The sequence below is a fragment of the Actinia tenebrosa genome, unplaced genomic scaffold (genome assembly GCF_029948245.1).
Source record: "Actinia tenebrosa isolate PJP-AT-01 unplaced genomic scaffold, QUT_ActTen_1.0 PGA_scaffold2__45_contigs__length_23673736, whole genome shotgun sequence".
NCBI lineage: Eukaryota > Metazoa > Cnidaria > Anthozoa > Actiniaria > Actiniidae > Actinia > Actinia tenebrosa.
Window position 1 is genome coordinate 1,665,443 of NW_028292579.1, and position 24,835 is coordinate 1,690,277.

A 24,835-nucleotide genomic window follows, 5' to 3' on the forward strand; every position below is an offset into this window, starting at 1 on the left:
TCAGCAAACCCAAGGTCTCGTGTAGAGCAATCTTTAAGTTGAGCTCTCACCTTATAGAATTTTTCCTTCGTTGAACGACGAGTAAATTTTACAATCAATGGAGGAGCTTTTCGGGTGCCCTTATAATCTTTGCCAACCGGGAGACGATGACTGATTGAGATGTCGCCATCGCAAAGGTAGACTTCAATGAAGTCACCTACACTTTTAACGATTGCATCGGTGTCTTCATCTTTATTATATGGAATTCCTTGAATTTCCAAGCAATCTCTTCGAGTATATTGTCTAACATCATTTGATTCCTTCTGAAGCTGTTGAATTTTGACATCCATCGCTTGTATTGTTTTCTTGAGTGTAGCATTTTCAGCAATAAGATTATTCTTGTCGATTTCGAATTGCTTGTATTTGGACAAAACTTCTTCATATTTGGCGTTGGCTAGATCCAAGAACGAATTAACTTCTTTAAGTTGAGCTCTTATACTCGTAATTTCAGTGTAAAGAGGACTCAGTTTCTTCTCTAAAATTGCTTCCAACTCCTCCGCAGAAACCATAACTTAATAACATAAATACGAGGTACAATACAAAGGAAAAATGATAAGTTTAGATGTTAATTTTGTTCAAATCCGTCAGCCATATTGGATTCACATCCTCTCTCGACAACGATTTCTTTCTAGCATTATAGAGTAATAAATGGCATGAAAACTACATGTGATTCCATCTTACGAATAAGGATGGCTAGATTGTTATGATCCGTGAGCAGTTATGGATGATAAGAATGGGACAATAGCTATTCTATGAATACATATTTTATTCAGAAATTTGAGAAACAGAACACTGAGGTGAAATAGACTCCTGGCTTTTAAAGAGTAACTCATAATGAGTGGAATTCAAGGTGACATTCTCCTCGCAATTATACATTCTTATATGTTATCTAGTACCATGAATAACCGTTATTTTGAAATAAAGGAGGCGTTAAATGAAGATGAATCCATCAATCAGTTCTGGGGAAAGATCTTTATTCATTCCAGACAAACCTTTATTCAAAAACAGATTTGAAACATCAAGAAAAAAATACATAATCAAGTTATTACTGAACAATAATATTAGTAGTATACCATGTTCTTTAACTTTCTTAATTAGGAAACTATGAGTGCACTTTACAATAAACTGATCAAAACAACGGTCAAACCAAACAAACTATGATTTTGCATGGCTTAATTACTGAATGGTGCAATGAGCGACACCTAGTTATATGTCGCTTGTGAGCAAAACTGAAACTATACTAGTATAGAAACCATAATACTGACTATAAAAAATCTAGTTTATCTGTGTTAACCGTCTATGGTAAGTGAATCGAAATGTTCACGTTCCTTGGTCTAATAAAAGAGATATGATTTACGTGTTATGGCTTTTCGTGTGGATGCATCTTGCCCACCAGTAATTGCTTGAACCAATTTTCTCGCAAGCGTTCCAGCAGTGCATTTCTCTTCTATCATCTTAATTTGTTTTTCCAGCCATTTGTGCACATAATTTTGGTCTCTTCCTTAGGTAGGAATGGCTTGAAGATCACTTGTTACGACTGGAATGACGCTGTAAGATCTTTGGCAAACAGAATCTATTTTCTTTGCCTCTGCTTTCATTATTTTGTAGTAAAGTTTCTTCTTAGTTTCCTTGCTTTTCTCAGCCTTTCCTTGAAACTTTCCCAATTCCACTTCCATCACCTTGAAGAAGCCTGCTGCCTTGTGCAGACCGTCAATGAACGACTGTAGCGCTGGTATCAAAGTTCCTTGGATCGTTAATGCCGCTGCTTCTTGGACTTTTGCCTGGGCACCATGAGCAACTGATTTTGCAGTATCGTCTGCCGACTCTTCAAGCAAAACCGGAGTCGCGATCAAATTAACAATTGGAATAAAAAAGAGGACAATTGCCCACATAGATTTCTCATCTGCACTTTTTTCCAATTCTTTCTTTTTTCTTTCGAACTCCAACTGTAGGTCTTTAAGCTCTTGGACGACCAAGTTGGCTTGATCTTGTCTCTTCTTAAGAGGAACAAGGATGTTTTCATGCATCTTTGTAATCCTTTCACAAAGCTGTTTGTAGCCAGTAGTCTTTACAAGTATGTCTTCAAGTTTATCACACCATTCCTCATACTCTAACGCTTCATAGTTCTCAATCGACTTGCTTATGGACACCAAAAACTTGAAACAAGTTGGAAGAACCACTATGAGGTAAACCATGGCGTCCTTTCTGGTATCATCTCGTAGCTTTCTAAATTTTACAGCGGCTCCTGAATTAGTTCCTACAGCTTCTTCTGCATAAAGTGATCTCAAGCAACGAGAAAAGATAGCCATGTCTCTAGGCATGTGTTCTATTTCCTTTGTCAATTGTGCCATTTGTATATCGTTTGGCTCACTTACAGTCTATAATGTAAGCAACGAAAATGAAGTTAATAAATGATAATGATCCCTTTGGTGCTATTCCCAGAAAACATCAAAATGAAATACTGAAAACGACTTAACAAAGAGCCTGTTACGACAGGACGCAATCTGATACACGCATTAAGGAGGCTGTGGGTAGTTTTGGTCTGGCACACCTAGCCGCATTGAAACGGCTACAACTTCGTCTTGAATAACTCGATCTGCAAGCGCTTTTCACACAATGTCAAGAAAGGATTAAAGGTTTCAAAAATGGTAAAATAATTTAAAGCGGCCTTTTCGTTATGACATAATGATGACATCATAGAAATCTTTTACCGCTTATTTTCTCGAAAACTAGACCTAAACTTTCAAAGCGACTTGCACCAGTCGATAGTATTCATCAAGGCACCCAAAATACTGCAATATGAAAAAAAATTTTTGAGAGCGTTTTCCAAATATTACGCGATGAATATTTTCATTTTACTACTGAAGGTTTTCAACCACTCCCAAGAGAATTAAATAACAAAAGACACGGCGGCCATGTTGGAGGATATAACAAAAGAATTCATTCACAATTCTTTTGTTAAAGTTTTCCAACATGGCCGACGTGAAAACCATCAATTATTTCCAGCGTGTCAACTTTATACCCTCAAAATCGGGACTTTAATTTAGTGGATTCAATATTTTTAGTAGCCAGAATATAGATACGGATATAGTAGAGGGCACTGGCCAGTTCGGGCACAATTTAGCCATAGATTTTTTATTGGATTTTCAGCTGGTTTTTTTATGCTTGATATCACCCGATTGAAATATTGCCTGGTTATTATTAATGAAATAAAAAATGGACACCGAATGAAATAAAAAATGGAAACCGAATGAAGATCTGATAATTGATTTATTTTTGTTCGTTATCGAAGATAACATTAGTTGATTAAGGGATGGTTTTTAACCATCACGCATCCTAGGTTTCCTATGCTAGGTTTCCTATGCTAGGTTTCCTATGCTAGGTTTCCTATGCTAGGTTTCCTATGCTAGGTTCACATCCTAGGTTCACATCCTAGGTTAGGGAAAAAATTATATATAAAAGTGGCTTAAGGAAATAACTCTTTGATATATTATATAGAAAATGAAAGTTGGAGATATAGTAGTTAAACGAAACTTTTATGGGTTTTACAGAATTGAAGAAGAGATAGTTAGAGCGGGTGTGAGGAACGAGACTTTTAATGCATTTCTTTTAGGAGAATTAGAAGATGAATATGTTGATATTTTAAATGAGGAAACATTTAAATCAGTAACGCGTCACCATAAAAGATTATTAGACAGAGCTATTAATACTTTATTCGTTAATGGTGATGATTTGAAATTATATTATGAATTATATGATACGAGTAAAGTTTATGAAAAAGAAATATATGATGAAGATGAGGTTAAGAAACTATATGCTTTTAAAGTTGGGGATATATTAGTTTTTAATCCATATTTTTATTGGCTTGAATATTATAAATTTTATAGAGTACAGAGAATTACGGTTGAACGTTTCTATCTTGAGGAATTGAGATGTATTATGGATATAGTCCCTACGAAAAATAACGATAAAGTGAATATGTATACAAATATAAGTTTAACAGACGAGGTTATTGGAAGTAAGAGTTTCTCCAATGTTTAATTTGTGGTTTCAAATACGATGATTTTGAATTGTATGATAAAGATAAGAAATATGAAAAATATCTGTGTAATATATGTATTGAGAGTTCTGATGATGATGACGGTTGGTAGAAGTGGCTTAAAGAAATAACTCTTTAATATATTATAGAGGAAATGAAATCTGAAGATATAGTTGTTGGTCATATCGTCGTAACGCGAAATGGGGGCTTCTCATCTCTTGGCAGCCCATCCTACCGATTCTTTAGAATCAAAAGAGAAACATCCAAAACAGTTGTTTTAGAAGAGCTAAAAGAGGTTCGTAATTATAAGGATGATTATCCGTTATACGGAAGCTCGATTAGTCATTCATATGAACATAGTGGTTTGACAGACGAAGTCATATGTACGCAAAGGGTAACGAAGAAGACTTTGTTAGCGTATTATGAAGTATATGACATTCATGATAATTATATCGTGAAGACATATTATGACTAATTCAAATGTAAAATGGTTAAACATATATAACCATGGCTTAAACAAATAAAACGTATTAAAATTATGACTGAAGAATTGCAAAATAGAATTATCATTAGTGGAAAATCATATAATATGCACCCCGTTTATGATAGGTATTCTGGTAGTGAAGATGGTGGTATTTTTAGCATAATTAGGATGAAAACAATGAAAGAGATAATTGGGGATAATGGATATTCACGAGTAGCTGTTAGGAAGAATGGGGAAACTGTTCAAAAATTATATTATTCACACCGATTTATATGGGAATGTTATAATGGGTTGATCGAAGATGGTAAAGTCATTGATCATATCAATAATGATAGAAAAGATAACCGATTGTGTAATTTACAACTAGTAACACAACAACAGAATTGTCTGAAATCTGCTGCGAGTAGAGATTATTCATTTGTTAAGAATAATCATAGAAATAAGAAATACGTTAAAGCTATCAATGTCGATAAGGATGATGAAGAATCGTTTTACGGTAGCATGTATGCAGTGCAACAGCATTTAGGGGTAAATGTCGGGATCGTCAAGATGGTGTGTGAAGGATTAAATAATTGTAAATCAGGTATTTCTAAAGTGGATAAACATAGATATAAATTCGAGTATATCGAAAAAGAGCAATTGCCAGAAGACTATAATAAGTCTGCAAACAAACGTCCAAGAAAGAAGAATACTAATAGTCAGAAATGATTTGCATATTTGACTATCGTATGATAGTAAAGACATCATAATATTTATAATGTAATTATTAGGGACATTATAAATAGATAGTCATTACTTTAAACCATTTTTGGTTAGCGGAACATATACCAAGATAGACCAGCAACGACGACAGTAATAGCTGTTAGATTAATATCATGCGTTTGAGATGATTTCGTTGGTTTAACGATAGGCTTATCGGGTTTGTTAGGCTTATCGGGTTTGATAGGCTTATCAGGGATACTGGGTTTATTCGTTGTATCAGGCTTTTTATCATTAGTTTCTGGTTTATTGGCTTGGTGCGGTAATTTTACCTTCGACCCACCAATATTATTCTTTTTTACACCAACTGATTTAGTTTCATTATTTATATCATTTACACCGAAACTCATATCATTTGTAGCTCTTCGTAATTTATTATTGTATCCAACAGTCGATTCAGTATTTATGATTAGAGTGGACGGTAATAACCAACAGCCTGGTGATATAGCTAAATCGAGCTTTACTTTTGCTTCTTGAATAGCAAACTGGTATCTCTGAATGCTTTTAGAAATGTCTTTTTCGATTATAGAGTCTCTAAAGAGTTTTAAGAATACGTCTTGAGTTTCTTTGGCCGAACCTGAATCACCAATGATTGATGATCTAGTATTGACCTGTGAGCCTAGCACGCAATAAACAAATGCTTCAATGCTTTGGTTCAATCGTGACAATCCAGCTTTTGTGATACCATGGCCTTTCTGAGGTATGAACCAATTATATTGACTACGATCTTTGTGGGTGGATGTATAATATGCTGTCAAGCTATCTTTATAGGGGCTTCTATAATGGAAATTGAACATGTCTTCTTCTGTGGATTTACCTTTGAATCGGAAATCTGGGTTTGATGAATCGATACCAAACTCATTGCATAATGACATTAAAGCGCTCTTATCATATCTAGTACCATTCCATACGAACGTGTTATCCCATGGTAGTGGAACTTTTAGATCGTTTAGGATGCATCTGATCGTATATACTACATGGAATTTTAGGATAGATCCGATTTGAGTATCAGGTTCTATGATATGATAGCTAATCCCGCATCCACTAGTTGCACACCAGCAAGCGAAATTTAGCTGTTGAGACCAGTATTTGAAATTCGGTTCTTCAATCCATGCAGTGTAATCGCTTACATTTTGTACTACCGGTGGTGTTAATTGGAAGACGTTGTTAAGAGGAGCGGAGAAGCTTTGCGAGGAAGTAACATATATTTTTAGCGGGTTTAGCATTTTATTGACATCATCTGCTTTATCGTATATATCGACAGCTGGAATTGGATAGTTTTTGTTAGTAGGCATGACCTCCTTTGGGAATTTATTCATCTATTATAATATATTATAAGAGATAAACTTTTATACGTTTATGTTTTTGTCATACCTTACCTTATACATATACCCTCCAAACGGATCTCTGTTGAATGAAAGAGTTATTTCTTTTGATTTACGAGTTGGTTTACAAGCTCCTTTTTCAATTCCTCTCTCAACTTGTTCACACGATCCACATCGTTTTTTAAAAGATTTTCGTTTTTCTTACACCGGATACTTGATTTGAGTTTTTCATATTTAGTTAGCTCAGTCATGATAAGTTCGAATTCTTTCTCATCTATATGATTGTTGTGCAATGCTTTCGAAACGAGATCATTTATGCTATTTTCCTTAGATTTGATTAGTTGAATAGTTTTTTCATGTTTCGAGATCTTCTTAGTCAGTTTCTTAGTCATAACACCACAACCAGCTGAAACCAATCCAAGGATACCTCCAACAGCGCTGAGAGGTACGCCAACTACGACACCAGGACCTGTCAAACTTGTTCCAATCCCTGAAGCTGTTAGTATACCACTGAGGGTTCCTGTCGTTATTGCTGTTCCATGGAATGCTGATCTTAATCTTGTGTACTTCTTTCTAACATGTTCATAATGTCTATACTCCACACCTAGTTGAGATAAGACCATGTTTACTTTATGCAGTCTAAAGTTATCGCCATTTTCTAATGAATTTTTTGGTAATTTAGGGTAAATTTCCTCTGTGATTATATCTTGATTTGACATTTCTATAATATACTATTATAATATATATATTTATGTGATTTCGATAGTCATTATTAGAGGATAAATGCTAGAAGTTATTTTTTGATTATTAATATCTGTTACCCAAAAACTTAGTCTGCTTATATAATTATTTTTGATTAATGGTACGTATAAACATGTATTAGGAGAATATATAACCACACTGTTAGATGATGTAAGTCTAATATGTGATAGAACACGACCATGATCATTATTCAGTATTACCTGATTACTATCAATCATATCACAGTGAAGGAATAGATCTTTGATATTTACACTTAGATTGTTTAGAAACGAGCATTGTATTAGCCGTATGGTTTTGCAATTACTAATAGGGTTTTTTAGGGTCAGTGTGAAGATTGGTGTGTCTCGAGTTAATCCGATATACAGTATTGTCATTATAATATATACTCATTTTTTCTTTTTATACCTTTCTATGATATACAAAACGACAGCTACTATAAGGAGCCATGCATTCTTAGCAAGGAAGCCAACGACCTCTCCAGCTGTTCTAAATATGAAACTAGCTATTGCTCCAACCATACCAGGTAGTATTTGAGCTAGTTTCTTGCCAATAGTTTTCAAACCATTACCAACACCCTTTGCAACAGTAGTTAATCCGCTTTTCAAACTATTAATTATAACACCGATGATAGTACCAACAGCTAGAGCAATACCAGTAACGGTAAGTCCATAACGTTTTATTATTTGTTTTACGCGTTCTCTTAATGGTAATTTTTCGTCGATTTCACTGATTATATCGTTCTGCATTTCTGCATTAGTTTCGAGTTCGTCTTCATTGACCCTCAAAGCATCGAGTCTTCCTTGGATTTCCTTATCTATCTCCAGCCCTTTATTATAATCTATTTTCATTTGATCTAACTCAGCGGGAAGAGCATCTTCATTTTTCATCTGTTCCACCAGCTTATTTAAATTAGAAGCGTTTTCCTGATATTGTATCTCTATTAAATCTATATTCGTACGAACTTTATCTATTTTTTCCCTAGTTTTCTTTAGTGATGCTTCAGCACCAGCCCTTCGATCGAAATTAGATTCACCTAAATCGTTTATAATTTCATTAGTTAAATGAGAAACAGCACCTCTATAACTTTTCGTGTAAAAATCTCCAGATTTAGTATGTAATTTCCTCCATCTTTCATTATTTCTTTTTATGAAGATAATATTATCGGACTCTTTAAGATCATATCCATTTTCCCGTGTTATTTTATTGTTCTCAAACCATGAGTCTATATTTCGTTTGATTTTATTAAACCGGGTTAAATGTTCTCTACTCCAACCCAATGATTTTTTTACCTGTTGAGGTAATCTATTCTCATCTTGGGTTAGTTTAACCCAATCTTCGTTTAATGGCCTATACACATCTAAACCACTGTAATCACTCACTCGAAAATAATGAAATAATTTATCGCTATCACCATCATATCTAAACTCTGGGTATAGATTACTTATTTCAGTAGCCAGTATGGTAGCATTTTTTTTTTTTTAATACTCTTTTTCCTCAATATCCTCGAGCTCCTCAAGCTCCATATAGGTTGGAATATTATCTCCTTTGTTTTTGGTCTTAAAAATATCATTAATACGTTTGATAGCATACCTATAATTTCCTCCAAATTTTTGTTTCATTCTAGAAAAGAAACTTTCACCGCTTTCATCCTCATTTGGTATTAATTGTTCATATTCATCATCGATTGTCTCATTTATATCCAATCTACCTTCTTCAGTTAATGGATCAAAATCGATTCCACCCTCAGCCATTTAATATATAATGATATACTAAATAGTTTTTTATATAAATTACAAGAATTTCGATGCTAGATAACCAACGCCTAACATGCCACCACCAACATAAATCATCTCATATTGTTTCTGTTTATTACTCGGTTTATAATAATTACTGAACTTTGGTTCATCCTCAATATCGAATTTAGCATCTGGGTGAGCTTTGCTATATAGTTTGAACGCCATATCTGTATTGTTTAAGACTTCATCAGCGTTTTTCTTATCGATATACTCCTTATTTAACCAGTCTTGGTATGCCTGTCTTTTCTTTTGGTACTCACCCATTTGTCTTTGGTATTCTTCTAGAGCCATGTCATGTCTTTTCTTCTCTTCATCGACTCTAGATGAACTCCCATCGAGTGTCTTAGCTAGATAAGAGCCACTCACGAATGCTGTAGCGTTTAATACAGCTCCAGCTACCATTACAGCTATTGTCGCCATTTATACTATTACTCATTATAATATATTTATTCTTATACCAATTACAAATTTGTTGGTATAATCTTTTTAGTTTCGAGATAGTCCTTCAAATACATTGAACCAGCTAGAACTAAGACCCATTTTCCATAGTTAGGCAGGGAGCTTGATGGATCATTGATAAATGATTCTCTCACTACTTTCTTTCCCACATAACCAATACCAGCAGCAATTCCTACAGTTACGCTAGCATCCATGACAGTTTTAACCAATTTGTTTTCTGTTGAGCTTGACATATTATATAATATTAATAAATATTTTATTTTTATACCATTTTACTCCATACCTATTCTCGGCACTGGTATTTTAGACGATTTAGTTTGTTTTGGTGTTAATTGTAGCTCATTCATGGATGAGGGCGTTGTTAATTTAGGCTTTTCATCTGTATTGACAGCATGAGGTGCATTCAACTCATGTTTATTCTGCTTTCTCCATCTAAAATATAAATCGACAGCAGTCAGAGTTATTCCAACCATTGTTAATGCAGTTGTTAGTGATATTTCAGGCATCCACTTATGTTCACCATTATCTTTTTCCTCAGTATCAGTATCAGCTTTAAGGGCCTGTTTAGCTCTTTTATGATAATCAGCCAAACGTTTACCTGCTGCTACCTTCTTAGGATCCTTAATACGTTCTACTTTCTGTTCAGGCGTCTTAGTTATTTGTTCTATTTGTGCGCTATCGTTTTCAGACATTCTATATATGAATAACAAAATAATTATTTATATACATTTAGTCTGCTCAAGAGATGCTCAAGAGTCTGCTCAAGAAATCGCCAAGAGAATCATCGTCTGCTCAAGAGTCTGCTCAAGACTGCTCAAGAGTTTGAAGAGTAGTATCATGAATGTACTTATCCATGTCTTCTACTGCTTCTTTATTACTAGTATAGTTACGATCTATATGTTTAGCTACTTGAAATAATCCTGTTACTAATGCAATGAATCTTCCACCTTTTAGGATAGCATAACCAGCTGCGTTAGTAAGCTCTTGTCTTATCATCTGATTTTCCTTAAGATCACGGGATAAAGATTTTTTATTGTCTATAGGCAATATATAACTAGTTAACTCAGAGGATGCCTATCTTTCCAGTTAGGAAGCGAGTTAGGAAGCGAGTTAGGAAGCGAGTTAGGAAGCGAGTTAGGAAGCGAGTTAGGAAGCGAGTTAGGAAGCGAGTTAGGAAGCGAGTTAGGAAGCGAGTTAGGAAGCGAATTAGGAAGCGAGTTAGGAAGCGAATGATATTTTATTACAGAATATTTACAGAATATTTAATATATATTTAAAAAAAGAAATCGCAAGTAAAACGTCTGCATCAGCCGGTAATTATTAATTCTATGGGTGTAACGCGACTGTTTCTCGTTCGCTGACAACATGTTTGCTGGCTCAACAACGGATCTGTCTGCTTCTCAACACGATGTCGGAAGAGGAAAGCTGGTAAGTAATACATTATTCATAATCCTTCATTTATCATGCTAAATTATTCCATCCTTGAAAGATCAACATAGCATGTCGAAGTAAGACAATTCCTGGTTACATTCGAACACGACAGCCATGGCAATCGTCGCATTTCCACCGAAGGAAACCGTTATTACCACTGTCAGTGGGAATGCTTGCGGGCAAGGCATGGTTACATAACGTCTTCTTTAATTAAGCAGGACCCTGGCTTAATTTTAGATGACTTCCAGATCGGTAGCTTACGGCAGCTGTTAAACATCGACATCTAAGTTACCTTTTGCTCTGATTAGGATAAGGACAGTGCCTACTATTTCTAAGGTGTGTTTTGTTTTTCAAATTGTATTGGGTCATCATGCATATAAGACGTCGAACTTTTGCCGCGTCCATTGTGCTTGCCTGTTTACCTTGAACCTAGTAGAAGTATGTATGCCAAACTTATTACATTCCGTCTCCTGCCGCCAAGCAAAGGAGCTGATGTCTTATGTAGTAGTTCTTGGCGTTTTCTTAGCCATTGGACTCAAAGACAATTAGATGCGATGCGGAATTAGTAGTCCTTAAAGCTTCATATCACTGAAATCTTGCAACCTAGACAGTTCTGCTAGTGTTAAATTTATTTCGGTTCTGATAAAAAGTGCAATTCTTAAGTGCTTGTACTTTATTAAGGATATTTTATTACTTTAAACCTTATTATTACGATGTTGATATTGTTATTATTTAAATTTTAATAAACGTTTTATTGTTACCGTTCATTCAATTGGTATCCACGAAGGTAATTCTGGCTACTCGAACATCAAGTTCCCAAGAAATTGAAATTCAAAATAAATTGAAAAGCTGGTGTTTCGTGTGTGATGATGTTTAGCACGGAGCATACGCACACACGGACATAGCTTTACTTAAATCAAAAGAATCAAGGACAGATGCAGGATGAAGTAAAATAATAAACTACTCGTACTATGAGTCAAATGCTCATTTGAAGTAAGTGAGCCGAAATCGTAAACAAGTTCAACTTTGCAATTCTTAGAGTGGTCGCACTAAACCATGAAACAAATACTTACTCTTAGTACCAAATATTACTAAATAGTAAGATATAACTAGCTAAAAACTAGTGTGAGCTGCGTCGGTGTTTCTAATGAAACGGTAATGATAAAAAGGTAAATTATACACCGTGAAAAAGATGAAAAAACTTACTGACGTTTGGGACGCTAGTCCTTCGTCGGAGTAAAAAGGAAAAAGGTAAAAAGGCTTTTTACTCCGACGAAGGACTAGCGTCCGAAACGTCAGTAAGTTTTTTCATCTTTTTCACTGTGTATAATTTACCTTTTTAGTAATGGTTATAGTGGTTATTAGACAATGGGATCCTGGGGGGTTGTAGTCGACCCGGTTCTGGATAGAGATGTGCCGCCAGAGGTTACAAAAACCTGTGCCTATTCTTAAAAGACACTAGAGAGTAAAAAATTCATACCCTATTCAAAGCAAGTCGGAAAAAGAATGGAAAAAAAAGCGTTTTAATGTCCTCATTTGATTGCGATTTTGGTTCATCTAGCTAACAACATGCTGGAATTTGAGCTTATTTTTGAACTTTCAGATATTTTTAGTTAGTTCTTAGAAAATAGTGTTTAAAGTAGATGTAGAGTTTTTAATTTGTGAGTTATGAATTGTTTTGTGAAAAGGTTGATTTCCGCAGGCAATTTTCTTTTCAAAACCTGTCAAGATAGCCGTATTCAAAATTCATTATCTTGAAAACAAGCTCAGGACAGCCAATTTTTCTTTTCATTTTTGAAATCAGCGTTAAACTCTCTATAAAATATCTTTCTAAGAAAATTTTGTAATGATTTCTTGATAAAGTAGCTAGTCACCTTAAGACAATCTTGGCTAGAATGTATGATTTCCTAATTCGCTTCCTAACTCGCTTCCTAACTCGCTTCCTAACTCGCTTCCTAACTCGCTTCCTAACTCGCTTCCTAACTCGCTTCCTGACTTGCTAGTTAGTTTGTCTCGTTAACTCAGTTGCAGCATCTATTGTCGTATCGACTAATGTCCCTGCAACTTGTGCACCCATGATTACTTGATATCTATTATAGAATCTATCAACATCTTTTGCTGATAATTTCTTAACATCCCCGATACTCATCTTATTGCCTGTGTATACCTCGATTGTCCCTAGAACTGCTAAAATATATAATTGTTCACGTTTTTCTTCTACATCTACGCTATCGTCTTTCTTAACCGTAGACTTTTTCTTTCTAATCGGTTTATTTTCATTCACTATTGGTTCTTCTTCGTGTATGGTTTCTAAGCTATCATTATTGAACTGATCTAGAACTGTTTCCATCTTATAATAGGTATACATATTTTATCTTAAAGCATTTTCGGAATTTCTACATACGAATTGAATGGGTGACGTAGACATATGCAAATCCTAGCATACTTTTCTGATTTTAGCATTTCCATATAATGCTTCCTAAGTCCAGCATCTAGATCTCCACCATATTCATCAAATAATGTTTGATTAGATATTCTGTTCGGTGTGAAGAAGCTAATTATACAGCTTATGTTATCCCTAAAAGGTTTAGCAATAGATGTCAAATGTTGTGTCAACACCCAAACTGATATATTAGAATGTCTTGCGCTAAATGCTAGGTTAACGAATTGATTAGACCGTTTTTTTACCTCACTACTAGATGCAACATCGTCTAGAATTATGAGTGTCATATACCCACTAAAAACTTTTTCGACATCTAGTAATATTTGGTTAAGATCATCTATATCGCTACTATCAGGTTGAATTACTATGAATCTAGGGTCATTATTAGCAAAACCTTGGTATGTTTTATTTTTTGAATATGTGGGGCAAACTAGGATAATATACTCGAATCTGTCTTTATAACCCCCTCTAAGAGTATCGACTAAGAATCGTGTCTTTCCACAGTTAGTAGGACCAACTATTATACAGTTATAGGGAATTTGATGTATTAACTCTTCCATATATATATTATAACGCTAATTTTTTAATACACTATCGATTTCAAATCAGAATTTTCCACTTCGAAGACAGCATCACCCACAACGTAAACATAGCATGTAACATTACCAGATCCACCAGTCGTACGATGAATGGTTAGTAGAATGCCGTCTTTCGTGCTAATCAGATGAAACCCCGCACCGTGTAAAATATTGTCATAAAATGTTCTTAGATCAATCCATACAGCATATTTGTCAGTATAAAATTGTTTTTGTGTGACATTATCGCTTAAACCATATCGTTTGACGATGCTGTCCCATATGTCTATAGGAAGCATACCTTTGCTAAACAGCTTATTAGGCATCCCATCGATGTTTATATCGATTTTCGTAATGTTTGGGTTTACGAATTTCTCACTATCCCTCGCACCTGCTGCATATGGTTCTACGAACAGCATTAGAATTCCTGTGAGGCTCCGCCTAGGTATGTTTACTTTTTCATTGATGATGCTATCGGTTGCTTTAGCTATGGTGAAAGATTTTAGGAGGACTACATGTTCATAGTAAAACCCTTTTCCAAGTTGATAAGCACTAGCTGCATCCTGAGATAGATACTCGCTTTGAACAGTCTCATACTCTAGTTTTAGCCCGCTAAGGTTATATTCATAATTTGCTGTATTATCACTAGTAACTCCGATAGCTTTGCTTTGTGCTAAGGTAATCTCGAATACGAGATCGTTGTTCAAAGCTCTCATGTTTAGTACACCATGTTTATTCAAGATTTCATGTGATATTGGGATTTTATACTCGTTACCGTGTATAGCTCCTAGGACAACTTCTCCAGCATCGGTAGTAACCTTGTTACCTGCATCCGTTCTTAGTCTACGCATATTGAGGGATGATACACCTTCACGAAGCATGTTATCACGCTCTCTAACTTGTTTAAACAAATCTTCATATGTATAATATAAATCATACCTATTATGATCGGTTATGACATCACTTCCATAGGTTACCCTCATCCTTCCTATGAGATTCCTACCTAGGTTGTTAACGACTGTGTTGTTGACATGTCCCATCTGAAGCGATAAGTTTCCCACTAGGGTAATGCTATTCGGGACATATACATACCCATTTGATAACTTTGGGATGTGTACTTGCAATGTTTCCTCTGGCGATGCTTTACTAGGATTAAACGTTACTCTATGTAGGGTTCTTTCAGCTTTCAATGAGAAAGGCTTCCTTGATTCTTGATTGACGTCAAGCACTTGCGATATCGATTGACTCATTATATAATATTATAAAAGATTATTGTTTTATATAATTTATATGATTAGCAAGAAATTAACAAACCATTATTACAACCCACAGGGTTATTGGAAGGGTTATGAAGCTATTGATAAACTAGCTGACGCCACTAATATTGAAAAACGATCTGTAAAAAAATGGTTGGAAAAACAAGCTTTGTGGCAGATATATTTACCTAAACCACATTATATCCCCAGATATCACTGGAATGACGAAATAGTTAATCAGATACATCAAGCAGACTTATTATTTCTACCACATGATATAGTAAAACGGAAGACGTATAAATATGCTCTAGTGGTCGTTGACATTGCAAGTAGATATATAGATGCTGAGCCCTTGACGTCTAAGTACTCGACAGAGGTATCGAGAGGGTTTGAAAAGATATATTCCAGACGTTTGAATTGGCCTGAAACAATTATCGTAGATCCTGGTACTGAATTCATGGGTGAAGTTACGAGAATAATGAAAAATAAATCTGTTAAAGTACAAAGATCAGAAGCTAATAACCATAGATCCCAAGCATTAGTCGAGCGCGCTAATAGAACCATTGCAGAGAAACTATTTAGCCATCAGTATGCAAAAGAAATGTTAATGGATGAAAAGGAAAGATCTCGCGAATGGGTTGAAAGACTACCAGCTGTCATACGTGGTATAAACAGTGGTGTAAAGAGAATAACTGGAAAAGCCCCTATCGAAGGAATAAAAATGAAAGAAACATATGAAAAACATGTTGAATATGAAAGACCTCTTGGATTGAAAGAAGTTAGACTTCCATCTGGTGTGAAAGTTAGATATTTATACACTCCTGGTGAGTTGGAAGGTGGTAATAAGAGAGCTACAGATCCTATATGGTCATTAGGAATATACGATATATCGAGAACTGTTGTGTCAGCTAATCAACCTGTCTTATATTACCTCTCTGATGGTGCACCGAAAAGAAATTTCGTCAGAGAAGAATTACAAGTTGTACCTGAAGATACTCAATTACCACCTGATAGCGCCTTAAAATAATTTTCTTGTCTTACTTGGTTTATCAACTTTCTGTGAAGCTATTCTATCATAATGATCTATTACACCCTCATAACGTTTTATGAGTTCACCTTTTTCACGATCATATAGTCATTCATCAATATTTCTATAGCCTATAGCCTTAGTACTGATACCATCTGATTCTATTTCTCTTTTATCATCATCCCTCGATAATGCTACTTTGTTAACAGTTTCCGTATATATTTGATGTTCATGACTCCTGATTACATTCATCTTCCTCATAATTTGTTGCCCCTCAAATAGACATTCCTTATAGTCATCGAATGATATCTCCCTTTTAACGACTGACCTTTTAACACCCTTACAACGTTTTGCTTCTTCAATATCTGTTTTATAAGCGTATAACTTAGCTCTAAGACCTACAAATTCAGTAATCTCTTGACCTGCTGTCTCATCTTTCATCATACCAATAACCTTTTTATTAACCCTTTGTTTTACTCCTTGGTGATCTTCTGGATAATTACTTGTATCAAACTTTGTCTCGATATCTTTCTCAATATCTTTATAAAAATCATCTGTTTCAATCTCATACATAAGACTGTCAGTATCTGTGAATAGTAGATTCGATTTATTACCATATTTTGGTTTTATATAATTATAATGAAAGTCATACATCAAATTCTTCGAAAGATCGAGGATTGACATACCTACATATATAGGTTTATCGAATACTAACTCTGTTTTACCCATATGAACAGCAGCTAAATTTTCTGAGAATATTGTTCTCTTCTTATAATTAGGCATATTAATCAATTTTGCCGCTTGCTTTTCATTTGTTGTCAGTCTAATGTCTTGTCTGTTACGTATGTTCTCCATTGTCTTCCCAAAAACGCTATTGTTCATCAGTTTGAAAAAGTCTTTTTCGAAATCATTTTTAGCCTTTGTACGGAGTTCTGTGTTAAGGCTAATATATTGTTTCAACCACTCAGACTCATGAAATGTAACACCTCTATGGATATTCGTTATTTTCAATCCAAGACTTTCATACAATTTCAACGTCTCATGATGTACTACATATTTCGTCTTATCAGCTAGGTTAGGAATAAGTTTTTCTACTCTATTGATCATTAGTCTCTCAGGTGCTAATGGGTACTCATTATGAAGATTATGTAATTCAACTGGATAACCTAAATCTACTTCTAGGATGCATGGGTGTTTTCTCCAATTCTTGAGCTCTAGTTTATTCATCCATTTGAACCCGCGGGATGGTAACTTCTGTGACATAGCCCATCCGTATAAATTATTAGCATCTAGGTATTTGATGAATTTCGACTTTTCCTTATTATTGAACGATTTCATGTATTTGTTATTAGCTTGTGCATAACGTTTACTAATCATTGAGATCCCTCCTCTTATTCCAGATTCTATCATTGATAGCATTTCACTATCTGACAACAACTCAAGATTAATTTTTGTCTTTTTCAGCATAGCATCCCAAGATAGTCCCGGAGCTGTGTAATACCAACATGGGTCTAACTTATAATTCTCCATACACACATCTCTGAACGTCTCAAACACATCAGCTAATAGGATGACATCACTCTTAAGATATAAATCATGATACTCTTTCATAGATTTTATTTTGAATGTTTTCCATATTTCTTGTGCATGTTCGTAATCAGTTATGGTAGTTGGTGTATTATTCAACTTGTTAAAAAATGCTTCTATCGGGGGTAGAGATGTTTCATTTAATTTATCTAATGTACTAACATAGTCATATGGATAAACACCTTTTCTAAGTAATAGATCAAGCTTTTTACCCTCATAGAAAAAATTCATATTCTTACACTGTTTCTTCTCTAGATTGCTAACTAATGAATCTAGACTTGAGGCCATAAATTTTAAACTGTCAATGAATCTAATCTCACGTTTAATGTTAACAACCTTACCACTCTTGTCTTCAAATGTATCTACTATTATCTCCTTTTTGAAACTAATATACTTTTCTTCGTTGTTGGGAATACAATCTATTTTCCCTTCTGTAGAACCTAGATTTTTGATAAATAAATGCGCATCATAACCTGCTAAATTATGGAATATCACCGGTATATGCTTCGGTATCTTGTAATTCAAATTACACTCGTTATGTGCTGCACCTCGATACTTACCTGTAAGATGGTCATGATCTAATACCTTATCGCCATTCAACTCCTCATCACAAATATGACATAGTATAGCTTTATTATAATTCATATTATCCTTGTCCGTCATATTAACCTTCTTATTGTAATGATATCTTTTATAAACATTTTTAATAGTATTTTCTATCGATTCTACAAATTTTTGACTAATATCCTCATCCTCTGACTTAGCAGTATATTTATACAATTTTGGTTTATATATACTATCATCATAACATTTTACCATATAACAATAACCAGATGGTTTATGTTTTTGGTATTGTTGAGTATATGATCTTTCATCATTTTGTTGGCATGTATCGATACTCTCTGTGAAGCATTCAAAATCTGCATAGATGACAAAGGGGGCTCGCATAGAGTGTCTATAATTATTAAACGAGATCATCGATCCCTTTTTTGGTAATGTAATTTTAACCGCCTCGTGGTTCTTACAATACTCGTAGTGTATGCCTAAAGCCTTTTTAGTTTTAAACGAGTTGAGGCACCTTTCACAATAATACCTACAATGACCATTTTTAGTTATTTGAGATGATATTAACCTACTCATATTTTTTATCCAGCAATAGTGATTAGTCTCTTCATTCGATATTAATAGTAGATTTATCGTTTTCTTACTATCTTCATTTTCAACCTCACTTATCCTAATAGGTACAGACTCATTAATATATCTATACACGTTTACTCGATATTCTGGATTATTACTCTCAAATTTAGTAATCTTATCCAGCTGAACAGGAAATTCAATATCATCCCAACATAGTTTTTCACTATTATTTCTAAGAGCTTTAGTTATCCTATTCGGGTTCTTATCAGAAGGAAATAAAGCCGTCGTAACTGCCCATTTGAAGCATTCATTATCCTTATTAATAGGATTAACAATAGCCTCTTTACTCTTCAATTTTCCTGGTAATGGGATATAAGATTTTGCTGTTATAGGCTTATATTTATCTATATGAATATCTAAATTCTCCACTTTATTGAATATCCAACCCGATCCACTATTTTGGAAATTACTAATCTTTTCTAATATATCACCTGTCAATGTTTCATAAACATCTTCTATATTCGTAGCTTGTACAATAATAACTATATTACTATGAAAATATCCATATGTGTATACAATCTCTTTATGCTCCTCTTTATAAAATACACACTCTAGTACTAATTTCATTTTTATTGGTTTTTGATGTTTTTCAACCGTTCTAATAACTGTGGTCTTATACTTTTCTATAAACGATTTAGGATCAATCTTTTCCTCACCTTTGATCCTGTAAGACGATAAATAACCCTTCATTGCTGACTCTTTCTCGTATGCAGCCTCCATCTCCTTTTGTACATTCCCTGTATTTTTCAAACTTTTATAAATATCATTAACCTCGTTTTTCAAATCATCCAAACGTTTATTGGCTGGTTTCTTAACATCTGGTGGGATATATGATATAATCCAGTCAGCAAACTTACTTAGTTGCTTCTGAACGCTGTCTGCAGCTGCCTTGATCATACTTTTGTTAGATGTATTTGTAGCTTTTACCGGTTTTAAAATTGGCACATCAATTTCTGGTACTGATTCGTCCATTATACTATTCAACATATTATTATTTGTCATATTATTATTTATAGCTTTTTCCTTATATCTGTTTTCCGAGAACATTTCTAATATATAATATAACTATTTCTTTAAGCCACTTTCACATATAATCATTTTTTTTTTAACCTAGCATAGGAAACCTAGCATAGGAAACCTAGGATGGGAAACCTAGGATGGGAAACCTAGGATGCGTGATGGTTAAAAGCCATCCCTTAATCAACTAATGTTATCTTCGATAACGAACAAAAATAAATCAATTATCAGATCTTCATTCGGTTTCCATTTTTTATTTCATTCGGTGTCCATTTTTTATTTCATTAATAATAACCAGGCAATATTTCAATCGGGTGATATCAAGCATAAAAAAACCAGCTGAAAATCCAATAAAAAATCTATGGCTAAATTGTGCCCGAACTGGCCAGTGCCCTCTACTGATATAGACACTGTCCTTATTCGGTATGAATCAAATTGTGACTTTCTTTCTAACGTTATGGATTTTTTGATATGAAGCTAAATGACCCCATTTGTTGTCAAACGCGATAGAAAATATCGTTGAAAGCGGCATTCAAAAAATCGTCGAACGATTTTTTTCTAAATGAAGTCACTAAAAGATGTGTCTTTTACAAATATTCTCCTTTAATTTCATATGCATTGAAGGGTTTTAAGGCAGTCAAATAAAAATAAGTACGCTCACAACTATTTTCGCTCATGGCTGTTACGGCTGTCTGCACCGCACACACTTTGCTGGAATATTAATTATTAGTTTTTTTATAGTTTGATGTCTAGAAAGTGTATTATAGATTGATATATCAATTCATTTTGTGCACTTTTATTGCTGTGAGCTTTAAAACATTCAAGTAAAATATCGCATATGGCGTTACAAGACTTTGTACACAGAGCTCAGCAAAGCGTCAGCGATGCAGCCAGCCCTCACAGCACACGACAAGGAATAACACGGAAGTCAAGCGTGAATAATCAACAAGCAGCCATGAGCGAAAATAGTTGTGAGCGTAATTACTTTTATTTGACTGCCTTAAAACCCTTCAATGCATATGAAATTAAAGGAGAATATTTGTAAAAGACACATCTTTCAGTGACTTTATTTAGAAAAAAATCGTTCGACGATTTTTTTGAATGCCGCTTTCAACGATATTTTCTATCGCTTTTGACAACAAATGGGATCATTTAGCTTCATATCAAAAAATCCATAACGTTAGAAAGAAAGTCACAATTCGATTCATACCGAATAAGGACAGTGTCTATATCCGTATCTATATTCTAGCTACTAAAAATATTGAATCCACTAAATTAAAGTCCCGATTTTGAGGGTATAAAGTTGACACGCTGGAAATAATAGTAAAAGTCCATGAAAATATTCATCGCGTAATATTTTGAAAACGCTCTCATAAATTTTTTTCATATTGCAGTATTTTGGGTGCCTTGATGAATACTATCGACTGGTGCAAGTCGCTTTGAAAGTTTAGGTCTAGTTTTCGAGAAAATAAGCGGTAAACGATTTCTATGATGTCATCATTTCGTCATAACGAAAAGGCCGCTTTAAACTAATTTACCATTTTTGAAACCTTTAATCCTTTCCTGACATTGTGTGAAAAGCGCTTGCAGATCGAGTTATTCAAGACGAAGTTGTAGCCGTTTCAATGCGGCTAGGTGTGCCAAACCAAAACTACCCACAGCCTCATTAAATATTTACTGCCAATAAATAAAGCATTCTTTACTCATCAAAGGTCTATGATCGTTTGGAGTAATGTATAATTTTTGTCAGAAAAAGTACTTACTTTTTTCTGCGATTGATGTTGTTTCTTTCCTCTTGGTTTCGTGGCCAAGACCAAAGTCCTTAGAGATGCGTCTTCGTGCCTTGATATGCGCAACGATGAGGAGGAGGGTTCATGAATGACGTGGCAATATATCGTTGACCAATGAACAGCGGCTACCTGAATCCTTCAACATTGATTGGCAGGAGTAAATGACTAAAAATGTCTAGGAAAAAACTTTGTTGTCAAGGAAAGAATGGTCCACAGGTAGCCCGAGCCAGTACGGCCCACTAATTTCATCATGGACCAGATTATAGATGGTTGTCACAGCCGTCATGTTGGATGAGTTAAACAAAAGATTCGTCATTTTTCTCTTTGTTATATCCTCCAACATGGCCGCCGTGTCTTTTGTTATTTCATTCTCTTGGGAATGATTGAAAACCAGCAAACAATAACGTTATTTCAATAGACCACGATAGAGTACAAACACTATAAGTGTGTAACATAAATACCACTAAATACTGCTAAATTATGCTAATCCTATTGTTTTCTATATTAGCACTATTTACTACCAAATAAGGCAAAGTGTTGCACACTTTTCGTGTTTGTACTCTAATATTCAAAACTATTTACCCACTCCAATCATGATATCCGAGTATGACCTTTAAGAGTAGATGTCAGCAAAAATCAAACAAAATCGAAATTTTCTGGCAACAGTCAAAAAATCGATTTCGCTTATATTCAAGTATGAGGTAGACATATAGCCAAAACAAATCGTGGTATACTTCGTTTTTAGGAATATGGCTTTATTTCCGAGAAAAACGAGGAAAACCAATTTGTGCATAATTGACCCTCTGAGAGAGCCAAAATATCATCCAACTTCGAGTGCCTCGCGTGCCTTGACAAAAATATGTATGGACTTGAGTGTTGAAAAACTTTTTTTAACATTGTCTTGGCTTTAAATCTGTGAAATTTTATTATTTTCCAATAAATCTATGTTGGCGAAAAATTTTTTATTACCAAGTTACTTTAACACGTCATCAAATATAAATAACTTTCAAAAAATATTTAAACCATGTGCTATATAAAATAATACGTCGATATTTAGAAATTGAGAAGTTAAAACAGTGTTCTAATCGTGAGTAAAGTGATTGTTTTTGGTATTTTGTTCTGCGACGAGTAATGGAGATTTAAAATTGGAGAATTTTCGAAGAAAAAGCGGCCATTCGGTACGATCAAATGAATTTAAAATATTTCCTTAAAGAGCAAAATATTTAAAAAAAAGCAAACTACTAGCTTGAAATACTATAAAACTACATAGTTTGAAAAGATGGATTAATAAAATTAAAATTATCCACAATAAAGGATCATTTTTCCAGAGTCAAGTGCTTTTACTAACAACAACAGCGTTGCGTTACCAAAAGTTCGTGACCGCGCGGCATTCTAAAAGAAAGAGGTGTGGCCTTTGATGCTACCGCGTCACACCTTTACATGTCACGTTCGTATTTACAAAAACGAATTCTACTGAAAATATGCTTATACGTTCTAGCTTCTTTAGAAGTAGGCTTCATTGGACCATAAAGGATATTTATATACACTCATTATCAATCATTACGCTTTAAAAAAATAAAATATGAAAGTAAAATCCGTATATCGCTGGCTGATAAACGATTTTTAGAACAGTCACCATTAAACGTATTCGTAAAGTATAGCAATTTTCTCCAACTTTAAACCCTTATTACTCGTCGCATATCAAAATACCCAAAACAATCACTTTACTCACGATTAGAACATTGTTTTACCTTCTCAATTTCTAAATATCGACGTTTTATTTTATATAGCACATGGTTTAAATATTTTTTGAAAGTACTTTATATTTGATGACGTGCCAAAGTAACTTGGTAATAAAAATTTTTTCGCCAACATAAATTTATTGGAAAATAATAAAATTTCACAGATTTAAAGCCAAGACAATGTTAAAAAAAGTTTTTCAACAATCAAGTCCATACACATTTTTGCAAAGGCACGCGAGGCACTCGAAGTTGGATGATATTTTGGCTCTCTCAGAGGGTCAATTATGCACAAATTGGTTTTCCTCGTTTTTCTCGGAAAGCGATATTTTGGCAAATGAAGTATACCACGGTTTATATCGCATCAAGGTCTTCCTAATACTAAAATGTGAGCAAATTCGATTTTTCGACTGTTGCCGGCGTATGTTCGATTTTTGCTGACATACTCTCTTATTAGAAAGTCTGTGAAATTTAATATAACTATTATTCTGTCTCGAAACAATAGACACCTTTTACTTCCGCTTCATATTCCTTGAAGTGAATGTTGACGACGATAGGTTTTTCTTAGAAATACGAGGGACAGAATACTGAGGTGAAATATTCCATTGTTTCTTGGAATCGTAGTACGATATCAGGAAAACAAGTAGATATGAAATGACAGTTCTACATCAAGTGGATCGTGAGACAAACATATTTTTGATAGAAAATAGAACATCCAGATCCATGATAGTATAGTGGTTAATATACTTGCCTGTCGAGCAAGAGACTAGGGTTCGATTCGAGTTTACACTTTTGAGAAATTTATTTATTCATTAGTATACAAATAGGTAACTTGATATCGGTTGTTTGGAAAAGATGTTGCTTTGTTCAACAATAAAAAGGACAATATTCAAGCAGGTGCCGCGAGAACTAAAATACAATCCAGCCAACTAAGAATAGACATGGCTAGAAACACGGGGTAGTAATAATAGCCATGACGTCACCTCTGTAAGGACCCTGAGGGGGGGGGGGGGGGGTGTTGATCCACGATCCACCCTGATCCACGATCCACTTGACGTAGAACCGTCATTTCATATCTACTTGTTTTCCTGATATCGTACTACGATTCCA

At 34.4% G+C, this 24,835-nt stretch overlaps 3 protein-coding genes and 1 pseudogene across 3 annotated transcripts; all 4 read right to left on the bottom strand.

The window, feature by feature from the left end:
* Window positions 1–996: 996 nt before the first annotated feature.
* On the bottom strand, window positions 997–22,115 carry LOC116294274 (uncharacterized). The gene is made up of 3 exons (XM_089034701.1): window positions 21,960–22,115; window positions 6,701–7,250; window positions 997–2,417 (listed from the first exon to the last, which is right to left on the bottom strand). Exons 2-3 carry the CDS (start codon window positions 6,707–6,709, stop codon window positions 1,542–1,544), a joined length of 885 nt encoding a protein of 294 aa, XP_088890827.1. The 5' UTR covers window positions 6,710–7,250; window positions 21,960–22,115; the 3' UTR covers window positions 997–1,541.
* On the bottom strand, window positions 5,375–6,689 carry LOC148908957 (uncharacterized). The gene has a single exon (XM_089034700.1). The coding sequence runs from the start codon at window positions 6,638–6,640 to the stop codon at window positions 5,375–5,377; it is 1,266 nt and encodes a 421-aa protein (XP_088890826.1). The 5' UTR covers window positions 6,641–6,689.
* On the bottom strand, window positions 15,557–17,124 carry LOC148908958 (uncharacterized; annotated as a pseudogene).
* On the bottom strand, window positions 17,214–20,151 carry LOC116300184 (uncharacterized). The gene is made up of 2 exons (XM_089033654.1): window positions 17,382–20,151; window positions 17,214–17,266 (listed from the first exon to the last, which is right to left on the bottom strand). Exons 1-2 carry the CDS (start codon window positions 20,149–20,151, stop codon window positions 17,214–17,216), a joined length of 2,823 nt encoding a protein of 940 aa, XP_088889780.1.
* Window positions 22,116–24,835: the final 2,720 nt, after the last annotated feature.